Raw genomic sequence first — 24,081 nt, 5'->3', positions numbered from 1 at the left:
ACAGTAATTGTGAATCTTGGAAGAAGGTTTGAAAAAGTTTATTGTTCTGACCAACGTTTATTTACATTCTTATCTTTCTTTTTCAGACGGCACTGAAGAGACGAGGAAGCAGAGAAGTCTTTAAAGACAAGAAATCCTCAAGTCAGGTACACAAATATGCTCTTCCTTATATTTTACTTCAGTATGATAAATGTTTATCATGAACACCAAAAAACACTATAAAGCAATTTTTATTGTCAAAAGAAGCTGATTGATTAATGCCATTAACCCCATTATTTGGAGAGAAAAATAAGCATTCTAGGTTTTAGTCAAACTTATTTTTAATGCTTAGAAAAAGTACAACAAAATATAATCGTTTTAACATCTAAAACTCATAGTCTTGTAGCCTTCCTTCCTAATGTCTTACACGTCATTTCAACCCAAATTCAATTACAATCTTACTTTTTGTTTTTGACTTGACGGCTAATCCACCTAAAAAAAAATTGTCTGCAACAGCCATTTTTACAGATATTGAGGTAAAAGTAGCTGTGGTACCAGCTGAGAGTCATCTTCATCACAAACTCTGAGCACTTACAGATCTTTGTTTAAACCTTTGGCATGAAAGATGGTGACCGCTCTGCCTTTCTCTTAATAAATGCTAGTTTTCTGTTGTAAGCTACATCAGTGCGACAACTCCCAAGACATAGAAAATGATTCACAAAACAGTTTCTCTTTCGATTCCTTACAGTGGAGTCATATTGACTTCCTATAGATTTATACTGAATAACATGTTTTGTGTCCGTGGCTGGTAGGAGGACAGTGCAGACCTCCGGTGCCAGCTCCAGTTTTCTAAAGAGGAGTCGGGTCTGATGAGGAAGAAGATGGCAAAGCTGGGTCGGGAGAAGGACGAACTTGAGCAGGAGCTACAGAAGTACAAGTCCATTCACGGGGACATCGACAGCCCCCTTCCTCTGGTGGAGTGCTCCGGTGGGGGCCCTCATACCACACGCGAGGCTGAGCTGCGGCTTCGCCTGAAGCTGGTGGAGGAGGAGGCCAACATTCTTGGAAGAAAGATCGTGGAGCTGGAAGTGGAGAACCGCAGCTTACGAGCTGAAAACGAAGATATTCGCAGTCAGTATGAAAAAGACTGTTTTGGGCGGGAGCCTTTCTCCAGCATGCCCTCGTCGCCGTACGGCGGCGATCCGCTGGAGTCGGCCAACGAGCTGCGGCGCCACCTCCAGTTCGTTGAAGAGGAGGCAGAGCTGCTGCGCCGATCCATCTCAGAGATCGAGGACCACAACAGGCAGCTAACGTCTGAACTCAATCGCTTTAAGTTTGGCCCCAGCAGCTGCAGCTCTGTTCCTGCTGGTGAGGAGGCCACTGATGGGATGTTGTTTAAACCTGGCAACGGGGGGAGCGGTAATGGCTCCGGTAGTGGGATATTGATGGAAGAGCTGAAGTCGGCCCGGATGCAGATCAATGAGCTGAGTGGAAAAGTAATGAAGCTGCAGTACGAGAACCGGGTCCTCGTGTCCAACGTTCAGCGCAACGATCTGGCCGCGCACCTCGGCCTTCGCACCGGCAGCCCTCGAGACAGTGACGCAGAGAGCGAAGTGGGCCGGAGAGAAGCCGCCGAGGAGGAGGAGGCAGGGCGACTTCTTATTCTACAGCCAAAACGGGAGGGCCCCATCGGTGGGGAGAGTGACTCCGAAGACCTGTTTGAGAAAACAGGAACCACCTCAGGGTTAGGAAGCATCAAACCCATGGATGGAAGCGACCTCAGTGCCACTGAAGTAGCCAATCGCAGGAGGGAAGAGCGGGAGTCGTTCGCTAACGTGAAGCGAGAGGCCGACAGGCTCGGGAAGTCAGTGGACCGTCTGATCACAGACACGGACAGCCTGATCTTTGAGGGTCAGCTGCTGGTGACGACAGGGGAGAGTCTGGAAAGTGGGGCGACGTCTGGACCCAAACCAGATACTCAGGTTCTGGACACCATCAACACTCGCATGAAAGCCTTCCGGACCGAGCTGCACATTTTCATGGAAAAACTGGACCACGTAGGAGACGGGCTCAGAGAAAGGACAGACGATCTTTCACCCATGCCGAACCTCACAGAGTCCAGCAGCTTCTTGTCTACAGTCACCTCCATGTCCCGCGACTCCCCTATCGGCACCTTCGGAAGAGATCTGATCACAGACTTCCAGGTGAGTTCATTAGACACAGGTCTGTTTATCCTCACATGATTGTGTAAGTTTATATTACTTGCCCTGTGCTGCCATTTTGAGGGACATAAGTCATGTCAACAATGCAAGAAAACGCCTAAAGGGTGTTCCCTTTGCTCTTGTGACAGCAGGTATTCAACTTAACACGTAAATAGTAAACAAGCCCAAAGTTTCTACATATTTTCATTTGCTCTAAAGCAGCCAGAGAGCAAGAAGCAGTGGGCAAATACCTGCAGGATTAAAGAGATAAAGGCAGGACAGAAGTTGCATTGGGCTCTGTCTTAAGGATAAGGTAACGACTGATCAAAAAAGTATGTTCATTAGTTCATGTCAAAAAACTTTTAGCAGTGTACCCTGAGCTAGTTGGCATTTTATTGCTGGATGGGTCAGCTAATCTGTTTATTGGCCACTCTGGACATAGTAAAGCCTATAAGGCTGGGTTCAGCCAGGCCACAGTTCTGCCGGGTTTTAGAACCAGTTTTTATAGTTTTATTACGTTAGATATTCGGTCACCAACTACTTTTAGCACTTTTTTATATTTAAATATAACATCTGACCTGGTGCTACTATTAAATAGATAGATGTCTCCTTCTGGTCATTCACTGGGAATGTTGTTCCATGCTGTTGCTGGCAAAACTTCGATTTCTGCATAAACCTTAACGTTTAGAGGTTGTAGTTATCTGTGTTTACATGAGTTAGTCCCTCAAAATGGCCTCCACTAGCTGAGACGGGTGATCTTTAGACAGATTTATTCTTCTATCTTTGTTACTTTCCTTTCTGTACTGAAAGGTGACATATTTAACTTTTGGCTAAATTAAATGGTCCCACTATTTAACTCACCAGTTTAAACAAAATTAAATTATCCCTAACTTTACCTAAGTAGTAGCAGAATCCACATAAACAGCAAACCATGGTTTAAAAATCTAGTGATTGCAAATATGAGCATCTATTTAGATTTAAATTAAATGTCCCTAAGTGTTCAGTCATTAGTGGGTCATTTAAGGCTAAATAAACTCAGCGGGAGCCTCAATCAGGAGTGGGTACAATAAAATTAATCTCTAATTAGAGACCAGGGCAACACTGAGCAGCTTAAGCACGTTCTGCACAGCCATGCCTGTCAATAGGAATCTTATCCCAAGTTGCAGGAGAAGGTTGCCTAATGAATAGGTCTGGATTTTTTCAAGTCAGACTTCAGTTAATATAATACTGATGTGCATGCTGAGAGAGTTGAAATCATTGAACCTTGTTGCAATAATTGAAAAGCTAAAGGGCATTCCTGTGAACAATTTAGATTCAACACTTGACTTATCGTCGGAGTGAATTTGTGGTTTACGTTTTGTTCCACCTAAGGCAGATTGAGAAAATTACCTCCCCCTGTGGTAATCACAGCGTTGAATTAATGACTCTGCATGAGAACAGCTACGACACTGTTGACAAGATTGCAACACCGCTTCTGTTTGGTTAGAGGGATTTAACAAACATTAGAGTTTAAGGCACTGAGGCATTAAAGCTCAGGAGTCGATTCTGCTGCAACTATTTATATTGCCTCATCTTAATGTCCAGCATTAATCTGATGGTGTAAACAACACTGCTAAAATCCTGACACTAAGTGCATTTTAGGCTTCAATAAATGCAACATTTAGCTGATATCTTAAGCACAAATGTTGCTGAAGCCTTGCATTAAAATATTTTATGAATACATTTTTGTAGCAAATGATTATTGTGGATTTTATTCTTTCTTTCAGTTCGGGTTGACATGTTTGTCTGTTAAGATTACCCCACAGTCTATTATGTCAACTTGTTGCCAAAGTTTATTTGATATGATCAAATTAGGTAAATTATAAAACGTTAAATGATTTGTTGTCCAATGAAAGGCTTCTGCTAGATAGGAAAAATGTATTGACAGTTTGACAGAACAGTTGTTACTAGGTAAATTACCACAAATTGTTAGTTAGCTAGTGACAAATTTTACTAGCTAACCTTTTATTTAACACCTGTTAAAATTTGTTAGCTAGTAAAAAGAAATACTAGCTAACCTTTCACGAGCTACTAAACTTTATCTAGAGACAAATTTTACTAGCTGCAGTATCCTTTTACCACCTGTAAAAAATTATCTCATGACAAATTTTACTAGCTAACCTTTTATTTAACACCTGTTAAAATTTGTTAGGTAGTAAAAAAAATTACTAGCTAACCTTTCACGAGCTACTAAAGGTTAGCTAGAGACAAATTTTACTAGCTACAGTATCCTTTTACCACCTTTAAAAAATTATCTCGTGACAAATTTTACTAGCTAACCTTTTATTTAACACCTGTTAAAATTTGTTAGCTAGTTTTTACTAGCTAACCTTTCACGAGCTACTAAACTTAATTATCTAGAGACAACTTTTACTAGCTATCCTTTTACCACCTGTAAAAAAAAAATAGCTAGTAACTTTTTTACTAGCTAACCTATTACTAGCTGGAACAATTTGTTAGCTAGTGACAAGTTTTAAACATCTAACTTGTTGCTATCTAGTACAAATTGCTAGCTAGCAGCAATTTGTTGCTAGATACTATAAACTGTTAGCTAGTATCAATTTTTACTAGTGAACATTTTGCTAGCTAGTAGAATTAGCTAGCTAGTAACAAAGTGCTTTTTAACTAAATGAACTGATTTTTACAATCAACACGTTTTTACAATTATGTCATGCAGGTGTTATGTTTATTAAGATGCACTTAACCGAACAGTAATAAGGGAGTGGGAACAGCACCTGCATCATTGTAAAACAAGTTATAGGCTTTTGAAAGTTTAAGGAACAACACTCGTTTTTATTATCTGTACACTGAAAACATTTGGAGTTTTACATAAAAATAAACAAAAGATCAGCTACCAAACAAGTTCAAAACTGCCGAATTTCTTCCGAGTTTCCTTGGGTTTGAACTGTAAATAGTGTTATAACAGATCTAAACTAAAACCTTCCAAGAGAAGTGGGCAGTGTGACTTTTTGGTAGTGGCCCACTTTTGTAAGAAAGGTTCAAGTCCACCCAGCTCTACCACACTGGCACCACCACCACTCCTCCCCAGTCTCACTGCCACCATCATCGCTTTCTGCTGCCACCGTCCTCACATCTGCATCTCCATGCACATCCTCATAGCCAGCAGCCCCGCCTGTCTGCCTCCCTGCGCTCAGTGTCTGCGGCTTCCCTGCTTCGTGTCACCCGGGGCCGAGGTGCTTGGTGTGAATGGAGTAAGTACTGAAAGTGTTGCAGCAGCTAATTAACTTTTTCTGACCCCTGTGAATACGTGCATGACGAAGCTGAGTATTTTCCTTTTTAAAACTCTGCAACAGCACCGTGTTTTATGGCACCTAAATCGCTTGTTTATGTTTCTACATGTCACGTACAGACCTGCATGGGATTGATGACTCCATGGTGTTTCCAAGGAGATGAACAATAAAAATGTAAAAATGAACCAAAAGAACCAAAAGAAAAAGAGAGTAACTGAGTTGCATAGAGCTGAATGAGTTGCCTGTGGAAGAATGTCACTGGCTGACATCCTGCTTTCTGTTCTTGTTTTACTACAGCTTTGTGAAAATGACAAATATGCCGGTAGTTAATCGTCCCAGGGTCCAGCCCAGGTTCATTATCTCTGCGCTGCCTGATCAAGCAAACATTCTGGGTTTTTTTTTTTGTTGTTTTCTAATTACCCATATAAGAAATAAAACAGCTTTTTAAACACTCCATACTTCATAGATGTGAAGAAATCTGCTCCTGCTCACATACTTTGTTCTTTTGAACATGTACATTTTATCCTCGTTGAGAAACTGCAGCGCAAAACTCAAAGGAAGCGCCATCCGACAGGTGCCAGAATGGATTTCTTCCCACCCGGGGATGGACCCGTTTGGTCCCTGAACAGATTTTTCATTCCTTACCCCTACCAAACATTTTTGTTACACAGATTAAGACAGTATACTGTACACCGTTCAACAAAGTTCAATCAGGTCATCCTGACGGTTTCTTTTTTTGTTGTTGAGATGTTTCGTCCTTCATCCAAAGAACTTCATCAGTCCAAGGAGCCACAAACAAACTCAGTCACACAATCAGCACACTCCCACAGTGGATCAATCAGTTTACTGTTAATAAGATGGGTTCTGGGGGCTGCCCTCTCCCCCGTCGACTCCTTTGAGGCAGCTATAGCCAAAGTTGTTCAAAACATCAAAGCTCATGCTCAATAATCCAGGTTAAAAATCCAACAAAGTTCAGTCAGTTCATCTGGACAGTTTCTTTCTTTTTTTTGTTGAATTGTTTTGTCCTTCATTCAGATGACTTCATCATTCCAGGGCCTGCCCTTTCCTACACCCTCAGGGGGAGAGGGTGGGCCCAGAAACCATCTTATCACTAACAAACTGGGTTTTTTTTTCCCACTGTGGGATTGTGCTGCTTGTGGGACTCAATTTGTTTGTGGCTCCTCAGATTGATGAAGTCCTTTGGATGAAGGACGAAACATCTCAGCTAAAAAAGGAACCATCCAGATGACCTGATTGAACTTTGTTGTGCACAATAATGAGTAAAAGTTGGGAGCATGTCTCTACACTGCCCAGCCAAAGTGTATTCCCTCCTGGCCAGGACAGCCCAAAAGAACCACCTGTGTCTCCAGGCGCAATAATTGTACTCTCTCGTTCCATTCTTTGCCGTTTGGCTAAGTTTTTCTGGAACAGTTGTAACAATGACCGTATTTTCTAACAGCCTCGAGTCGACCATCTGCTAAAAAGGTTAATGCAAAACGACATCATTGCGGTTCACACGCCCAGAACAAAGTTCTGACCTAGTGCACAATAGTTGTTGGAAACCCTTGCGAGAAAAACTTTTGCCTGGTTCATGTGTCGAGAATGAGTTCTCGAAGCTCCTAGGTGAATAAAATTATGTAATTTTCGTCACAGTGAGAGCAGATTTCTTGACTTCTTGTGGAGTATGAATCGAGCCTAATAGACCGAAGCTGTCTCCATACGCACGTGTTTCTGCTCTGCTCTTCTTGTAGGACTCACCGGTTGGTCTGGGCCAAGCTGGGTGGTTCAGTCACCGTTCCTTGCATAAGTTCAAAACAAAGATTTTGAGAATGGTTGGCGAGATTAAATAAAAAAAAAACAAAATAAAATAAACTTTATCCCTCTAACTGTAAAAAAAACAGAAGAGCAAAAGTGCAGCAGTAAAAATGTTTAGCTCAAATAAAAATTTAATGAATGTATCCATTTAAGTGCTTCTAGCAAAGGAACATTTGTACTTTTTACCCTTTGATGGTAAAAACAACTAAGATGCTTGTTCTGTATTTTATGTTAGTGATATAGCATCGTTTTAAATATATAAATTTAAAGTAGCGCTTGAGGTGTGAACCATTGTAAAAATTAATGTTGTTTATTATTATTTTTTCCACCTCATGAAGGCCATGAAAATTACGTTTTTGTTCATTCTTGCAACTACAAAAATTGGTCCTGAAAACAACTTTTTTAATGAGATATTTTTAGTAAATATTGCCCTTTTTTTGCACATATTTGTGTTTGAGTTTAACAGTTCATTCATTCCTGTAAAAAAAACTAATATTTTTTATTTTAAATTTTCTAAAATTCTCTTTTTCCTCTTTTGAAACTTGTTTTAAATAAAAAGGTTGAGTGCATGACTAGTCATTTTTACATACATGTATTTTAATTATGCCCTTTACGAAAGTGTCAATAAAATTGGAAGAAAATTTTGCTATAAAAATCCGTTACTGATTTTATTCCCTTATTTTTCTTCTCATCTTTTAGATATAAAATACCTCACCTAAAACAAAAAGAATGTTTACATAGTTTAAAATCCTCATTGTGGAATTAATGTTATTCACAGATTTTTTTTATATCTTTAATTTTAATCACACAACAAAATTAGATATTTCACTGCTGTTTTGCATTAAGAACACTTAGTTCCTGATAGACAACCTAAACTTGTAATTTTGTCGATCACAAAACAATAAAATATTAAATACAACTTTGCTCTTCCAGTTAGTGAAGTAATTTTTATTTTCCTTGATGAATGCTTTTTGATTTATACAGTGACTTGAGTTTATTTATATAGTTTTGATTCACAACAAAATCCAAAACATGTTCAAGTTATATTAATTTATGTCTCATCCAATACAATGTACTCACGACTCAGTCTGGCACAGATTTTAATTCAAACGATCCAATTTAATTCATTGCATCTAATTATAAAACAATTCAGTATGATCAAAATAGGTAAATTATTAAATGTTAAATCATACAAGTACAAGCAGTCTAATGAAAGGCATCTGTTAGGTAGTGAAATTGTTTTTGTTAAGAACACGTGTTACTAGTTAACTAATATCTACTAATATCTTACCTAGACTAGTGACAGTGTTTACAAGCTCACTGGTTTCCAGCTTGTACAGATTGATACATTTTTTTTACTAGCTAACATTTTGCTAGCTACTTCAAACTGTTAGCTAGTGAAAATTTTCGCTAGCTAACTTATTGTTTTTATAAATTGTAAGCTAGTGGCAATGTTTGCTGCTAACTTACTGCTAGCTTATAAAATGTGTTAACTAATGACTGTACTAGCTAACTTGTTGTTTTATTATAAATCTAGTGACAATTTTTACTGGCTAACTCATTGCTGTCTAGTACTTGTTGCAAGCTAGTGACAATTTATTGCTCACTAGTAAGAATTATTAACTAGTGACAATTCTTACGAGCTCATTTGTTGCTAGCTAGTAGAAACGTTTTCCTGTTGACAGTTTCACTAGCTAACGGGCTAGCTGGTACAAATGATTGCTAATAACAATTTTTGCTAAGTTAGCTAGCTAACAAAAAATTTGTTGCTAATTTTTTTTCATATTAGCAGTTAAAAAGTATGCACCTAGCATGTTCCTGCTTCAAACCTATAGTTTAATCCCTTAGTTTATTTATATTGTAAACATTCTTCTATCAAATCTGCATCACGCTGACTCGAGATGCGATCGTCTTTAATTTATTGCTTCTGAAGCACACATGGCTGTGCACTAGCATGTGTTAACTCTTTAGCGTGCTAGCCCTCGCTCTGCAGTTTTCCGTGGTATTTCTCAGTTGTTGGTTTGGACTCATGTATCCCTCATTGCATGCGCTTCATAACAAGTGTTTTTGCATTCTTTTCCCCCCCGGTTCCCTCTCTTTGTTCCTTCTTTGTGTTCCTACCAGATGTTTCAGCCCATTATTTTGTTCATCCTCATTCTCGTTCTTTTCTCATCTCTCTCTTACGCCGTCATCTTTAAGTTGGTCTTTCTCTTTGCGCTTTTCTTCATACTCTAGTCAGATCGTTACTTCCCCCGTCATATAGCCCGTTAGATGATTTCCCTCCTCCTCTGCTTTTTTAAACCCATTTTATGATTTATTTTTGTTTTTCGCCCACCTGCTTATTTTCCTTGTCCCTTTTACCTCGTTTGGTGTCTTCTGTCTATTTTGTTCACAATCCACCTTACACATGTTCCCCCCAACATCACCACCACCATTTGTACTTGTTGCCCACCCTTCTACTCCTTTACACTCTCCTCCCAATACCTCCTTCCCCACCCTTCCCTCCCCATGTCACTCACAGTCCATTCAGAGGGATGAGCTGGAGTGGCGACTAGGACAGGAGCGAGGTGTGGAGCTCCAGAGCCAGACCCATGGTGGGGGCCAGGCCCAGAGCAGGGGAGCCACGGGACTCACTGTGTACCACAGGCCCCTGGCTTTAAGAATAGAGGTCAGTGCCTCCTCCCTCCTTCAACTGCCCTTCAACACGGGTATGGGCCCACTGCCGAAATCTAAAACATGGATCTGGACAGGGATGGTGTTTTCATTTCATTGGCCTTTTTACCAAAATATTAGGCCTAAACTGTGGTTGAGATAAGGATGCATCTCTGCAGATAATGGACTCTCCAAAGAACAACTCCAAAAATAAATGAAAAAAGTGTGAAACGTTGGTGAACTTCCCATGTCGACGGTTCACATCCAGCTGTGCATTTTCTTTAATTACTGTTCTGTATACCATCTGTTTAAATAGCACTTACCGGTAGTTTTGAGAAAAGTAACCATAAAATGAAATGATTTACAATTAATAGTTGATGGTTTTCAGACTTTATGGATACATTTTATTTGGACTCTTTGGTTCTCTACATTACAGTTTTAAAGCATGAACTGATTCATTCAAACATGACATGGGCTCAAACCTGCAGTCCTCGGATTAAAAATATATATATATGCGGCACTGACCACTAAGCTACCACGGCTAGTAAAGGCTAGTTAAAAGCTTTACATTACAAAGGCTAGCTAGAAGTATTTAAAGCCTAGCTAAAAATATTAAAAAGCTAACTAAAGTGTCAAACAGCTAGCTGATGGCACCAAACGCCTAGCTAAATGTACCTAAAGGCTAGTTAAAAGTATCTAAAGGCTAATGCAAAGTGAAACATTGTAAAATACTAGCTAGAAGTATTTAAATAATTAAATAATAAATAAAGGTTGATTGATTGATTTAAAGTCTAGATAAACATATTAAAAGGCTAGCTAAAAGCTAAACATTGTAAAATGCAAGCTAAATGTGTTTAAAAAATCCAGCTAAATTATCTTATATTTGATTTATGGTTAGCTAAAATAGAACAATTGGGCAACGATAAATAGTGCAAAAATGTATGAGAAAAACAAAAACAATAGAGTAAAAGCTTAGTCAGCAAGTACATATCTAACTGTATAAGTATGGGACACATATTTAAACTATTTACAGTAAATTAGTATTATTCAGTATTTTCACATGTAATTGAATAATGTTATGTAGCTCTGAAGTTGTTAGACGGAAATCAGAGTTCTGGAGTTGTTATTTGGTGTTGACCAAAGTTGCTCTGCAGTACAGCAACTACTAACATAAACATTTGTGAGTCAAGCAACTTACTTTATAGATTATGTATTGGAGATTATTGAGATTAAAAAAATGTGAAAAATATTTCATCTGATGCAATAGAACTGTGTGATGTGTTTCTGAGCCGTGTGAATTTGATCCCGCTGATGTTTAAATTTCAGGAGCTCCGGTTGGTTTTTATCAGGAAGGTGGCTCAGTCCAGCATGTCTAGTGAAACTCCAGCAACTGTCACTTTTCTGACGCACACAGTTTCACTTCATTCACATTTTCTATTTTTTCTCTAAAATTCACTCCCATAACTATGAATATTTCATTTTAATTTTCATTTGATTTCACGTTTTCTTATTCCGTTTGACTAAATCAAAGTCCCCAGACAGCACAAGGGGATAGTTCAGTTCTTTGAATTGGGGTTTGCAGGAAATGTTATTAACAATTATTATCTTACCTGTTTTAGATGGCTTATTCTGGCCAAGAGGGACCAATACAAATGCTGCCATCTTACGTGATTTATTTTATAAACCTTTACAGAATTGCCTGTTTTGCATTGTCTAACTATTCCTGCAGAAATATTTAAATATCATTACCTGACGTGCTGCGGGCTGCACTGGAGAGGCTACAGCTAGCTGCTCCTGCTCTTTGTGCATACAAATAACCATAGAATAATATGTAAATTGTGTCATCATAAAATTAATGATGATGTAAAGGTTTTAAAAGCGAAAAATTGTAAATTTTTGAGACCACAGTTGTTTTATAGAGCCATTCTCTGCTGCGTAAAAGTGTTATGATCCCTGACAAGCTCCCAAATATGCTATCACAAGCTTCTGGGAAAAAAGCCAAATAAGTTATGGATAGACCTAAACCTCAACTATGTTATGATCCTGGACAACCCCCCAAATATGTCAGCACAAGTTTAGGGGAAACAAAAGCCAAATAAGTTATGGATTGTGCAAACCCCCAAATATTTTATGATCCCGGACGAGCCCCCAAATAGTGACTCACAAGGCACAGAACATATGGAGTCCAGATGATTGTAACATTTCAAATATATATTTTATTAAACACAATCATCTGAACAGTAAGGGAGTTGGGAACCCCAGGCAAAAATGAACAAAAAAAGGGAGAAACCTCAAACTAGCCAGTAGTTGACCGTCAGATTCTGGAGGTTCTCCTAAGCCTGTTGTCCAGGAACTAACCCTACAACCAAACAAGGACTGCCAGTAATTCCCAGATCCAGCTTACAAACATTAGTAAAAAGGGACAATACAAGGTAAACGTATAAGGGAAGGAGTGGGAGCAAGCTTGGAGATGGAGAGACCACCAGATATCAGACCAATGCGCCCACCCCCCTCCTTTGCTTGTCAAGCAGGCGAAGCATGTTTCTTTTAAAGTCCCACAGTCCAATCAGAACTGAAAAGAGAGGACACATTAATCAAACTCACATGCAATCACAAATGGTGACATAAGGGCACGTAGCCAAAAAAAAAAAAAAAGGCTCTTTTGGTAAAATAATAATAATAATATTTTTTTATACTGATCAGTAGTAATATAGCACATTTCTGCTTGCCACTTCCTGTATGTTTTGGGGGCACTAAATGCTGAACTCACCGTGGTGTTACAGGTGTGTTTTCAGCTCATGGCGTTTCAAAAAGCTTTCTGCAGCAGGTTAGAAATTGATTGTTTCTAACTCTTCCAGAAAGCCTTCCTTGAACAGATCTGAAATGTCACCTTGAGTTTGATTCACTGATGAAAAAAATGAACCAGAAAAATCAGAAATACCTCATTCCTTGGTCATATGTTTTGATCTGCAGTAAGACATGAAGCAGCAGCTCTGTGCAGCTGTGCGCTACGTTATGGCTCGTGGGGCGTTCACGGTCAGTCGGGACACCAGATGAGAATCTGCACGCAGTCCCACCTGCAAGGATGCTGGCTGGCTGTGGTCCAAGACTATCAGCTTCTGTGATATTTAAAAAGACAGGCAGCTGCTTCATAAGACATTTTTAAAACGCACAAAGACGTGAATCATTTAGTGACTCAGCTGTTTAGAACAATAAAGCAGCGTAATCACTGCCTCGTGCTTGTGTTCGTACAGAGACTGCCAGCTGTTGTGTAACTTGCGTGTGGCACATCGCTGCTGGAGATGCCGTTATAACACATTCGTGTGGCGTTTCGTCCATCCCCGGGCTCTCTGCCGCGGCTTAATCTGAGGGGTGAAGTGAATGAAAGCAGTTTGGATGTGAGGGAGGATTAGCTTTGCATCGTCAGCGTATGATTTGCATTTGACATTGGGCCGACAGAGAGGTGATCCTGGGTCGGGACACGCCGGACAGCTCAACTTACTGTCAGAGGAGGGAACCGAAGAGGCGACAGACAGAGGGACTAAAATCCCATCATACACCACTGCAGCTCATAAATGTTTCTGACTGCACCTTGGGGAGATTGTTTTTTTTTTTTTTAAACAAGACAAATCACGTCCAGATTCATAAATGTCTAACTTTAGACTAAAGCAAAGCTGAGATTATCCTGCTGTGGCTTCTAAGATTGTTTGTCTTGTCAGAGTTCTGCTCTGCCTCCATCTTAAACAAGATAAGATTATAGTTCCACTCCTGAACTCACTCCTTCATGAAGCTGACAAAGCCTGCACGGCTTTTTGATTTACGGTGGATAACAAGATGAAAACGCTCACCTGAAAACACCTGAAAGTCTAAATACTACAAAAAGCCAGCATGTGTTAACACGAGTCATGAACTGATTTAGTAAACAGTTGTTTTTGGGGGCGGTGCTGTTGTGGTTTTAGCACCGAGACCCGGCTGGTTCTGATGTGCAGTTCTGTCTGGATCATGAGCGAAGCAGCAGAGCGGCCGCAGACGAGCGGGAGGCCGTCATCACTTTACCTCAGGTACCAAATAACTCAATGTCAAACTGAAATTTGGACTTCGAGGACCATTAATGAGAGGAAATAATGCTTTAGTGCATGTTTTGCAAAAATCAGTCATTTATAAACCTGAGTCTTGTTCTTTTATAAATATTAAAGTTCTGCCACCTTGGAGATAAACAAAAAAACTAAGACGATACGCAATATTTCTTTTATTCTTGTAACTGTGTTTCAATGATCAAAATTAGGTACTTTACCTATTTGATGAAAGACGTAAAAGACAAAACACAGTATGGCTAATTTTTGTCAAACTGATGAAACTCAGTTGTACTAGGGGTGCAGTGGTTACAGCTGTTGCCTCACAGCCTGAAGGTCGCAGGTTTGCCTCCCACTTTGGGACTTTCTGTGTGGAGTTTGCATATTTTTCTCTGGATGCTCAGATTTCCTCCCACAGACCAAACACATGCATCTTAGGCTGATTGATAACTGAATGGTTCTGCCTCGTTAGTTGCTACGCGTCTCCGTGGTGGACTCTGTGGCGACATGTCCAAGCTGCCCCCTCTCACAGACTGCTGGACATGGACGCCATCTTCCTGGGACCAGAAGAACGATTAAAGAAAATGGATAAACCACATGTTTGTTTTCAGCAGGAGGACCAGCGTTTGCATCTGGAGGCGCAGCACGAAGGTCTGGAGCTCCAGGGCCTTCAGAGTCATGAGGTCCTCTGGTCTCAGGAGAGGGCTGTGCTGCAACAAGAGGTGCGCCTGTTCAGACGGAACACCATCATCTTCTACATGAAGCTCAGGGGGATCCTTCTGCGCTGGAGGCTCGGCCGCAGGGACGATTCAGGAGACGAGACCTTTCCTCCGGAGGTGAGGTTGCGTCTCCTCTCAGTCTTCTGGAGCACCAGATTCAGTGGATAGTAAAATTATGTGGATGGTATTATGACTACATTCTTATGATTGGAATAATGCCTTTTGCATCATTTTCTCTTCTAACTACAAACCCTGGAGGTTACCTGAGTTGAGGTGAAACTAATCATTTATATAAAGAAGCAGCTACATGTGCTTACAACGACATAAAGGCTTGACCCGCTGGGCTCGCGTTTCCCTGCTGGCTCAGTAGAATGTGAGACAGGACCTTACACACTGTAGAACCAAAACATTAAGACCAGCAGCTCCTTATGTACCATTTAAAACAGTTTTCGGGCCAGTAAAGGAGCTCTGTCACATCTGACATGAGCTGCACATCCATTAGGACTTGTTGGAGTGTATTTCCTGACAGACGGGTGCTGTTTGTCCCCCGTCATGGTGCGAAGAGCATAACTAGTAATACCTTTTGTCCATCCTGTTAACTGGATAACCTAAATAAATATGCAACTGGACAGCTTGCATTTTGGTGTGTGGCTGCTTCTGGGTGTAAAAAATGTCACTTTTGAATATTTTGTTACCACGTCAAAATCCAAGATGGCCACCACCAAATATATATATGCAAACTGGCCGACCTGATTATCTGAGGAAACTATGCTCTCAAGTATTTATATTGCTTTAATATATAGTTTCCTCAAATGATTGGAGTGGCCCTTGGTGTTGTGAAAGATTAATCTATGGTGGTCAAGGCCACCATTGGCCACCCTGTGGCTCCGCCACTGCACGTGATGGTGGATAAAATTGCTCTCTCCACTCTCCAGGATCCGTCTATCTGCGCTGCCTCGGACAAGAAAAAAAAACAACTACCTCTTCTACACAGCGTAACTCCAACCCACTTCAACGTTTTGCACCAAAAACATTGTTTACCTGCATTACCTGTTCAATTCCAGCCCAGAAAAACACTAATATCTAAAACTACAAACATTCTCTTTTTAAATCTCAGCGCTGGAGGACATCGGTGTACAACTTGTTCCTCTTGAGGTCACTGCGGGGGGGTTCTCCACACTGCCGACTGCTGAAGATGCGTTTCTGCGCTGTGGCTCAAATCGTCCACAGAGCTCCTTCTGTTTATGTTTTCTTTGCATCCTGGGATAATTCATCTTGATTTATCATCTCATTCCCTCCATATCCTGTTGAGAAATGTAATTTGTGCTGACAGATGGTTCAGCGGCGAGGAGCCAAGCCCCATCCTTGACTCAAAGTCGAGTTTCTCGTTAAATCTGTTGGTTCAGGGGTCTTTAACCTGCAGCTCTGGACCCACAGGCGGTCCAGCGGGTCCATCTGCAGCCGCTCTTTGAAGCTTTGTCCAACAAGCAGGACATAAACAAAAATAAAATACACTTTAAGCATTTTCCTTTCAATTTAATGACAATTTGTGAATGAATTCTTGTCGGACTACACTTCTATGCTGATGATCGCCAGATTTCAGTGCATGGATCAGAGCTCGGTTGATCACGGCTGTTTCTTCTCTTGAGAAGTTGGAGGGCTTTCCTGAGCTGGGAACGACGGCGGAGCAGACGGAGGTGGAGTCTGAGCGAGACGACCGGCTGCGTTTACCACAAACTGCAGCGGACGCCCCTGAAATCGGACCCAACGTGCCCCCGCTGTCCCCCGATCGACCCCTGCAGCATCAGAGACAGGTGCCCGACTGGTTACAGCCGCCGCACACCCGCTTTACACGTCACTGTGCCGATGTGTTGCAACATTCATACAAATTTAAAACTGTTACTAAAATAATCTGCGCACGACAAGCGGAGCTTTTTTACGTCCATCAAACTGGTTCGATGAAAAGCTGTTTTTGTAACTGGGATGTGAAACCAGAAAAAAAAACAAATCCAAGTTGAAACACAAAATAAATCATTCAATTCAGCTCACATTTAAAACAAACGTCCCGCGTTAAAATCGGGAGGATTTAGTGTGAATTCTGAACGTTCTGACCGTGGCAAGTTAGTTTTTTTATTTGATATTATTAAGACACCCTAAATATAAAAACAGGCTACAAACACAAATATTACATAATTAATAACACAAATCACCCACTGCCTTACATGCCAGAGTTTTAAGCTACGCTCATGTGGTGAAAAATACTGTAAGAGTAGCCATTTTGTTCAAACTATAAAAATATCGTTACGAGTGAGCTCAATATTTTGCTAACAGACAGAGTTGACTACATAAAAGGTATGGCAAAATTTTAGACTAAGCTCATGTGCAGTTTGTTAGTTCTCAGGAAATCTGTTGACAGTGACTCTCAGCTACTAACACACCAAAGTTTATATCAATATCTGTAAAACTGACCACGTTATAGCCATCGTTGTGTTGTTAAAGTTCATTTGGAAGTGACGGCCATCTTAAATGGGGCCGACTCCAGAAGTTATTCATTTGTCGACGTACATCCAAATATTACATTCTGCAAGTTTCATTAAAATCCGTTCAGTGGTTCTTGTGATATTTTGCTAACAGACAGATACAGGAAACACTGTGGTTGTATGGTTTTTTTTATGCTCCTGTTCATTTTGCACAGAGGAATTTTTGGCACGGTGCCGATGTGGACCCATTTAACTGGTTCGAATCAGTAATTTTATGATTCTAAGGACGCCGTCATCCCTTTAGTTTGAGTCAGGTGCAGTTTTCGTTGAGATCAGGTCAGTCGACCACTTCTGTCGAGTTAAACCAGCCGTTTGGACCGGGTGCATTATTTAGCATCTCTAAGTGCTTTACTTTGTTGTGGGTTTTGATTTTCTTCTTCTTCTTTTTTTTTTTTTTTTTTTGTACCTGCACGACATGAAGAGGACCTGAACAGTGATCTGACCTGAGCCATGTTCCACTTTAAATAATCAATGCTTAATAAAAGAAGCACAGATACAGACCTACAGCGAGTTTCTGCACAAGTGCTCCGTACCCAGGAGCACCGAGGTCCACCAGGCAGAGCGAGGTGACCTTAAAGAGATCATTCAGTTTTCTTTAGTGCAGATTTGGCTAAAATGTAGTCAAAAAGCCAAACTGGTGAAGAGAATTAATTTCCACAGTCCTACCAACGGCTGATTAATACCATGAATAATGTAGATTAGAGAGTTTTTCTGCAAACGCTCATCACATTTGGTGTTGGCAGTTCTTCTCAGCACATCATAAATAATTATCTAACTGTTGTTTCAGCAGAAAACTGCAGAGCCGGTACAATACAGGACACAACATAACATAAACAGTAAGGACATTTGTGTTTGGTTGATGATTTTTCTGGTTGTATAAATGGTTATTGGCAAAAAATATATATTATTTCATTTTTAAAAAATCTTAATTTTCCTTAAATGGTGCCACATTTCATAGGAAAATACATTTTGAGTTGAGCAGGAGAGTAGAGTTTGTGAGTTGTGCCCATCAAAAAAAAAGCCAAATCTTCTGAGTCTTGTTTGGTGTCGGTGGATTAAATGATTCAAGTGTGAAGAAACAAGACATTTAACAGTCAACGGGCATTGTCTTAGTAGCATGCAGAAGAACCATACACAGCCACAACAGCCTGATTTCAACCGAGAGGTTAACGCAATTTATTAGTGTGCCCGTAAATTGTTCTGGTTGTAACTTGTAGCTACTCCCACGTCTGAATTTGGCTCATTGTGTGTTAGATTGACTGTCGCAGACATTTTTGTGTTTGTGTACATCATTTAGCTGCTGAAAGCTGCTGAAGGAGTTGAAATCAGGTTCCTCGCTGAACTGTTGATGTGAGTTGAACAACTGACAGGAAAACGAGAGCGGGAAGAAGCAGAACAATGACAGAAATGTGCAGAAAAAGCTGAATGTAGTAGAAATTATCAGAATAAGCTGAAATAAGCTGAACAGAAATTGGCCAAAAAAAACAAGAATAAATTGAAATGAGCAGAGAAAAGTTAATTAGTCAATTAAATGAATAAAGAAAACTTGCGACCTGTCTGGGGTGTCCCCCACCCCTCGCACAGTAAAGATAATTGATGGATGGATGAAATTAGTAAAGAAAAGTAGCTGAACAGGCTAAAGAAGCTAAAATTAACAGAAATGGGCTGAAAGGAGTATAAAATGTTGAAATTGTTCAAAGAAAGCAAAAAAGTCAGAAATTAGCAAGAAAAAATAGCAGAAAAGGCTAATATTAGCAGAAAAGGCTAATATTAGCAGAAAAATAGTCAAGTCAGATTTATTTATAGAGCACATTTAAAGCAGAAACTGTTACCAAAGTACTTAACAAAAATATCACAACATTACAGCACATGGAATAAAAATATAAAAACAGAAAACATAATTAGAAACAATGAAATACTAAATCAGATCACCAAAATACATAAGAAAGTAGCTGAAAAAAGATTAAAATGAGCAGTGATCAGTTTTAAACGGCACAAAGAGATTGAAGGACGTGAAGAGAGGTCCGTTCATTTTCGATTAGAGAAACATGGCCGACGGAGCTGAACACTTCACAGCAGGAATGTCCTGAATGAGCCGAAGGTACCGTATTTTCAGCCGTACACGTCGCACCGCCCTATAAGTCGCATCAGTCCAAAAATGCCTAATAGAGTGGAAAAATCCATAAATGTGTCGCTTCGCCGTATACGTCACATCTATTATGCATCACCGCTGACAACCAGGAAATGCGGGCCGGTGTTGTGCCAAAAATTGATGGGCTGTCAAATGGCAGCCACGGAAGCGTGCATGGGAGGACTTTAACAAGAATTTAACCAGATTAACGCTTAAAAACAATTATTTGTTTGTTTGAAATTATAGTAAAGGTGTGTCTCAGTCTAACTTTTCCTTAATAAATGCACTTCAATGGTCAAATCAGCTTCATTTCTCTGGCGCAGCGCAGTGAAATGAAGCTGATTGTTTGTTCCAGGTAGACGACGGTGGCAGTCGATGGCAAGCTGATTATGTCATTAATAGCCACTTTTACCTATTACAAGATATATGCATGCCATACTAATTGAGTGCCATATAGTGGCTGGAAATGGTAGTGTTGATTTTTTTTTTTTCAGTCAGAATCAGTCAAAGTCACTTTATTGTCAAAAGCTGCAATATGTACAGGACATACACAGGATTGAAATTACATTTCTCTCAGACCCCGGTGCAACAATAACCATTTAACATTAAAACATTTATTAAACATAAGCATAAAATGAAATAATAAAAGTATGATACTGTCTTAAATTGTACTATACGGTATAAAAATATTTAAAAAAGTATATCTATAAAATAAAATGAAATGAAATGAAGGTCCTGACATTGATATTTGTAGTGAGTGGCAAAGCAGCATATGAAGTGAATGTACACAGTGTATGTATGAAGTCCTTGATATTGGTGTAGGTAAAGTGACTTATGCAATAAGACTAGTAAAAAAAATATATTTATATATCAGCGGTAGTTTAATATAAGCAGCAGAGTGAGTATAAACAGTAGTGTGAATGTAAACAGTCATATCTCAGCCAAACATTGGTTTATAAATATTCAAAATAAATTCAAATTCAAAATATGGGGGGAAATTCATAAATACATCGCTTTGGCGTATAAGTTTCAGGGCATGCAAATTATGTAAAAAAAAACTGTGACTTTTAGGCTGAAAAATCCAGTAAATGAATTGTTGAAATAGCACAAAACCTGCGGAACGAGTTAAGTGCAGAAGAAAAACAAATGTCGATAAAGTGAACGCTTTAGAAACATTCACACTAACGTGCTGTGAGTAAGTCCAATATTTAGAACTTGTTCATTAAAAGCTGCAGTGGGAAAGTCGTAACGCGGTGGAACAGTCCGGCTTTATGTGTTGATAAATGCTTCATTCTGTTTGTGTTACCTGAACAGCTGCTGGTTCTCCACAGGTGGAGCGTTAAAGTCTGGACTCCGGCGGTCCTTCTTGGTCTTTGTAGGGGGAAAGCGATGACTGAATAAAAACAATAGACACTAATTAAGAGCCAACGGGACAGCAGTGACACCTCGAGGCGATGACCGGTTCGGTTTGTGCTTCGTTGACCTGCTTGGATCGCAGCAGAACCAACCCGCTCCCTCTCACGAGGCAAAACAAAAATCTGTGGAGGGGTTCTTTGTATGTGGGTTCATCTCACTGCCTGAAGTCTTACAGATCAAAATCCGCAGCTTTAATCACCTCGTAGCTCAAAAAAATACTTTTTAATTTTTCAGTTCCAGAAGAGGCCGTGAATCAAAATGAGTCAGGAACCGTTTCATTTGATGACGCACTCACGGAGCGTTTCCACACCGAAGCGACTGAGCCCTTCAAGTTTCTGCAAAATAATAAAATTGTTTTTTTCTTGTTCTCCTCTTTACAGTTCGGCGAGAATCGGCGGGTGCTGCAGGCCCTGCGGACGCTGCTGGAGGAGTTTCGGGAGGAGCTGCGGGAGGAGGAGACGAGGCGATGCCAACTGCAGCAGGCGTACGCCAGCGACAACGCTGCCTGGGAGGTCAAGTGGGCAGAGATGAAGTGCCAGGTCGCTCAGGTACAGATGGCGCCTCAGCGCCTGCCTTTAAAAGGACAGAACCAAGCTGGTCGGAAAAATCTGTGGCGCTTTTTAGTGCAGGCTAACAAGACGGTAAACATGTTGCCTCGTCCAGGCGTGACGCCTCACTCAGGGCAACAAACAAACATTAGCTGCCTTCATCAAAAGGACCCTCAGATCTGGTCTGACAACAAAACGAGCAACAATTAATTCAAAATTGTCACCAGTAACTACAACACTAATTGTGAAATCATTGGGACATATGCATTAATTTAACAGCATTCTGTAAACATGGAGGAACTGAGGAGCTGCTGGAGGTTTTATCAGCTGATGTTCTGCACAGTGACAGGTTCAGCCTCGTCTTGCTGAAATATGAAAGGTCTTCCCTGAAAAGAAGTCAACTGGAAGGGAGCATACGTTGTTGTTTGACAACCTGTGTACACTTTTCTGCATTTATGGTACTCTTCCAAAGTGAAAGCTGCCCATGCCAGCGGCGATAATGCACCCCCATACCATCAGAGAGGCCGGCTTTTGACTTCTGTGCTGACAACAGGTCCCGTGGTCTCTCTCCTCTTTATTACGGAGTAAAATAATTTCAAATGTTGATTTGTCTGACCCAAGAGCAGTTTACCAGTTTGTCTCGGCCCATTTTAAACGAGCTTTGGTCCAGAGAGGACAGCTGTGTTTCTGGAGGGTGCTCACGTATGGCTTCTTGTTTGCGGGATAGAGCTTTAAGCAGCATTTGTGTAAGACACGGTGAACTGTGTTTAGAGAAGGTGACTTGTGGAAGTGTTCCCGAGCCCAAGCAGTGACGTCCAGAACTGAATCAGACCTGTTGTTAATGCAGCGGCCCCCCAGGGCCCGAAGATCACAGGCCTCCAATATCATCTTGTCCTTTGAGCTCCAAGATTTCTCCAGATTTTTCAAACCTTCTGATGATTTTATGAACTGTAGCTGATGAGCTATTCAAAGTCTTTCCAATTTTTCCTTGAGGGAAATGAGCCTACTTTTTTTTTTCTTGTATTTTCAGGCAGTTTTCCACAGACTGGTGAACCTCGGCCCATCTTTACTTCTAACAGATTCAGCCGCTCAGAGGTCTGTTGCCAGTTAAATTAGTGGAAAACTGCTCCTCCAGTTGTTTCTCCTCAGTTTTACAGTTTTATGTTGCTCCTGTCACAACTTTTTGAGACGTTGCTGAAAAAATAAATTAAATATTTAATTTATTTTCCTCTAAATAAATGTGTTACAGACTCTTAGTTTACCATCTGATGCATTTACAATGTTTAGTTGTGAATAAAATAGGAGTTCTTGCACAACGGCCCAACACTTATAACGGAAGGACATCAGCCTGGAAATTAAAAAAGCTCCCATCACGCTGTTTATCTTCACATAAGTTGGCACCTCATGGAGATTTGTTGTGTTACAAAACATACTCCAAGCCCCAATAGACTGACTAAAGTCGTGAGTTGATCGTGCGTAAAGTTTATTTTCAAAATTTGATCAAAACGGTTATTAAAAAATAATGAAAGGCCATATGCAATATTTCAAGTGATGCTAGGCCTCAAATATTCAAAACTGTGTTTCCTGAAGTATCCATAACACTTTAGGACACCAGATTTTATCCATAACGGTCAGATTCATTCAGTTATTAAAATGTTCAGAAGGTTCATGAGCCACTACAAAGAGAAACGTTGAGTCAGTGTGATGTCAGTGTGGGATTGTGGGTATCACAGCAGGAGCCTCTTCGTCAGCTCTGATTTCTTTCCTTTCGAGAGTCGGGGGACAGTCAGTCCTGATGGACGTAGTTCCAAACCAAAGCTTCCAATCAGCTGGAGGAGCCTGAACACGACCTCCCCCTGACCTCGGAGTTTAAAGATCAGATCTAAAGCTCCTGGTGTCAGAGCATGGTTAAGCTTTATCTGGTTATTACAAAGTAAAGGAACATAGAGCTTCTGGAACCAATTAAGAGATCTGCGTTAGAGGAAGATTATCTTTTTAGCGCTTTTAATCCGTGTGGTTCGGTCCAAGCAGAGGCTGCGGGGAGAACCAACGAGCTCGGTTTTATCTGAAACGTGATGAGGAGTTCTTTACTCTGATTAGAAATGCGTGTTTGATTCTTCCTGATGATCCTGAGAGCGGTGGAGAAATAAAAACTACCCTCAGCTGTTTAGTTGGACATGAAGAGAAGTGGTGATGACTTGGTTTCCTGTTCAGGTTTAACCTTTAGTTGCTTTCTAGTTGTGATATTGCTTAAAAGTGTAGTTTCCTCAAATGACTGAGGTGGTCACAGATTAATTTATGGTGGCCAAGACCACCACTGGCCACCCCCTAGCTCCGCAATTGCATCTGGTGGTGGATAAAATTGATCCCTGTGCTCGGACAAGCAAAAAAAAAAAAAGAAACTACCTCTGTTTTTCTACACAGGTTAACTCCTACCCACTTGAATATCTCGCACCAAAAACACGAAGGTTTACTTCATTCCCTGTTCAGTTACAGTTTAGAAAAACACTCAAAACAAACAAACATTCACTGTTAAAATCCCTCAGGGACGGGGAGCACTGGTGTTCTGCTTGTTTCACTTGATGTGACAGTTTGTAAACCAACAAGATTAAAGGTCATTAAGTCTGAAGACACTCTCTTGGATTTGACTTGAAGATTCTGAAGACCGGATCTTTAGTTGTCCCTATGTCCAGGCTGGTCTACAGAGGTGATAAGGT

At 40.5% G+C, this 24,081-nt stretch overlaps 1 protein-coding gene across 1 annotated transcript in view; it reads left to right on the top strand.

Annotated features, from left to right (window-relative positions):
- Nucleotides 1-24,081, top strand: part of LOC119414285 (microtubule cross-linking factor 1) — a 74,093-nt gene that overhangs the window by 35,612 nt on the left and 14,400 nt on the right. The window contains exons 4-10 of the mRNA XM_037681378.1: nt 87-146; nt 792-2,183; nt 9,807-9,953; nt 13,897-13,998; nt 14,622-14,846; nt 16,382-16,543; nt 21,197-21,364. Of these exons, the coding sequence (XP_037537306.1) occupies nt 87-146; nt 792-2,183; nt 9,807-9,953; nt 13,897-13,998; nt 14,622-14,846; nt 16,382-16,543; nt 21,197-21,364 (2,256 nt within the window). The remainder of the gene's footprint in view (nt 1-86; nt 147-791; nt 2,184-9,806; nt 9,954-13,896; nt 13,999-14,621; nt 14,847-16,381; nt 16,544-21,196; nt 21,365-24,081) is intronic.

The sequence above is a fragment of the Nematolebias whitei genome, chromosome 9, assembly GCF_014905685.2.
Source record: "Nematolebias whitei isolate Nwh7 chromosome 9, NemWhi1, whole genome shotgun sequence".
NCBI lineage: Eukaryota > Metazoa > Chordata > Actinopteri > Cyprinodontiformes > Rivulidae > Nematolebias > Nematolebias whitei.
Note: the sequence above shows the minus strand (reverse complement) of the source record. Positions and strands in the feature narration are given on the sequence as shown.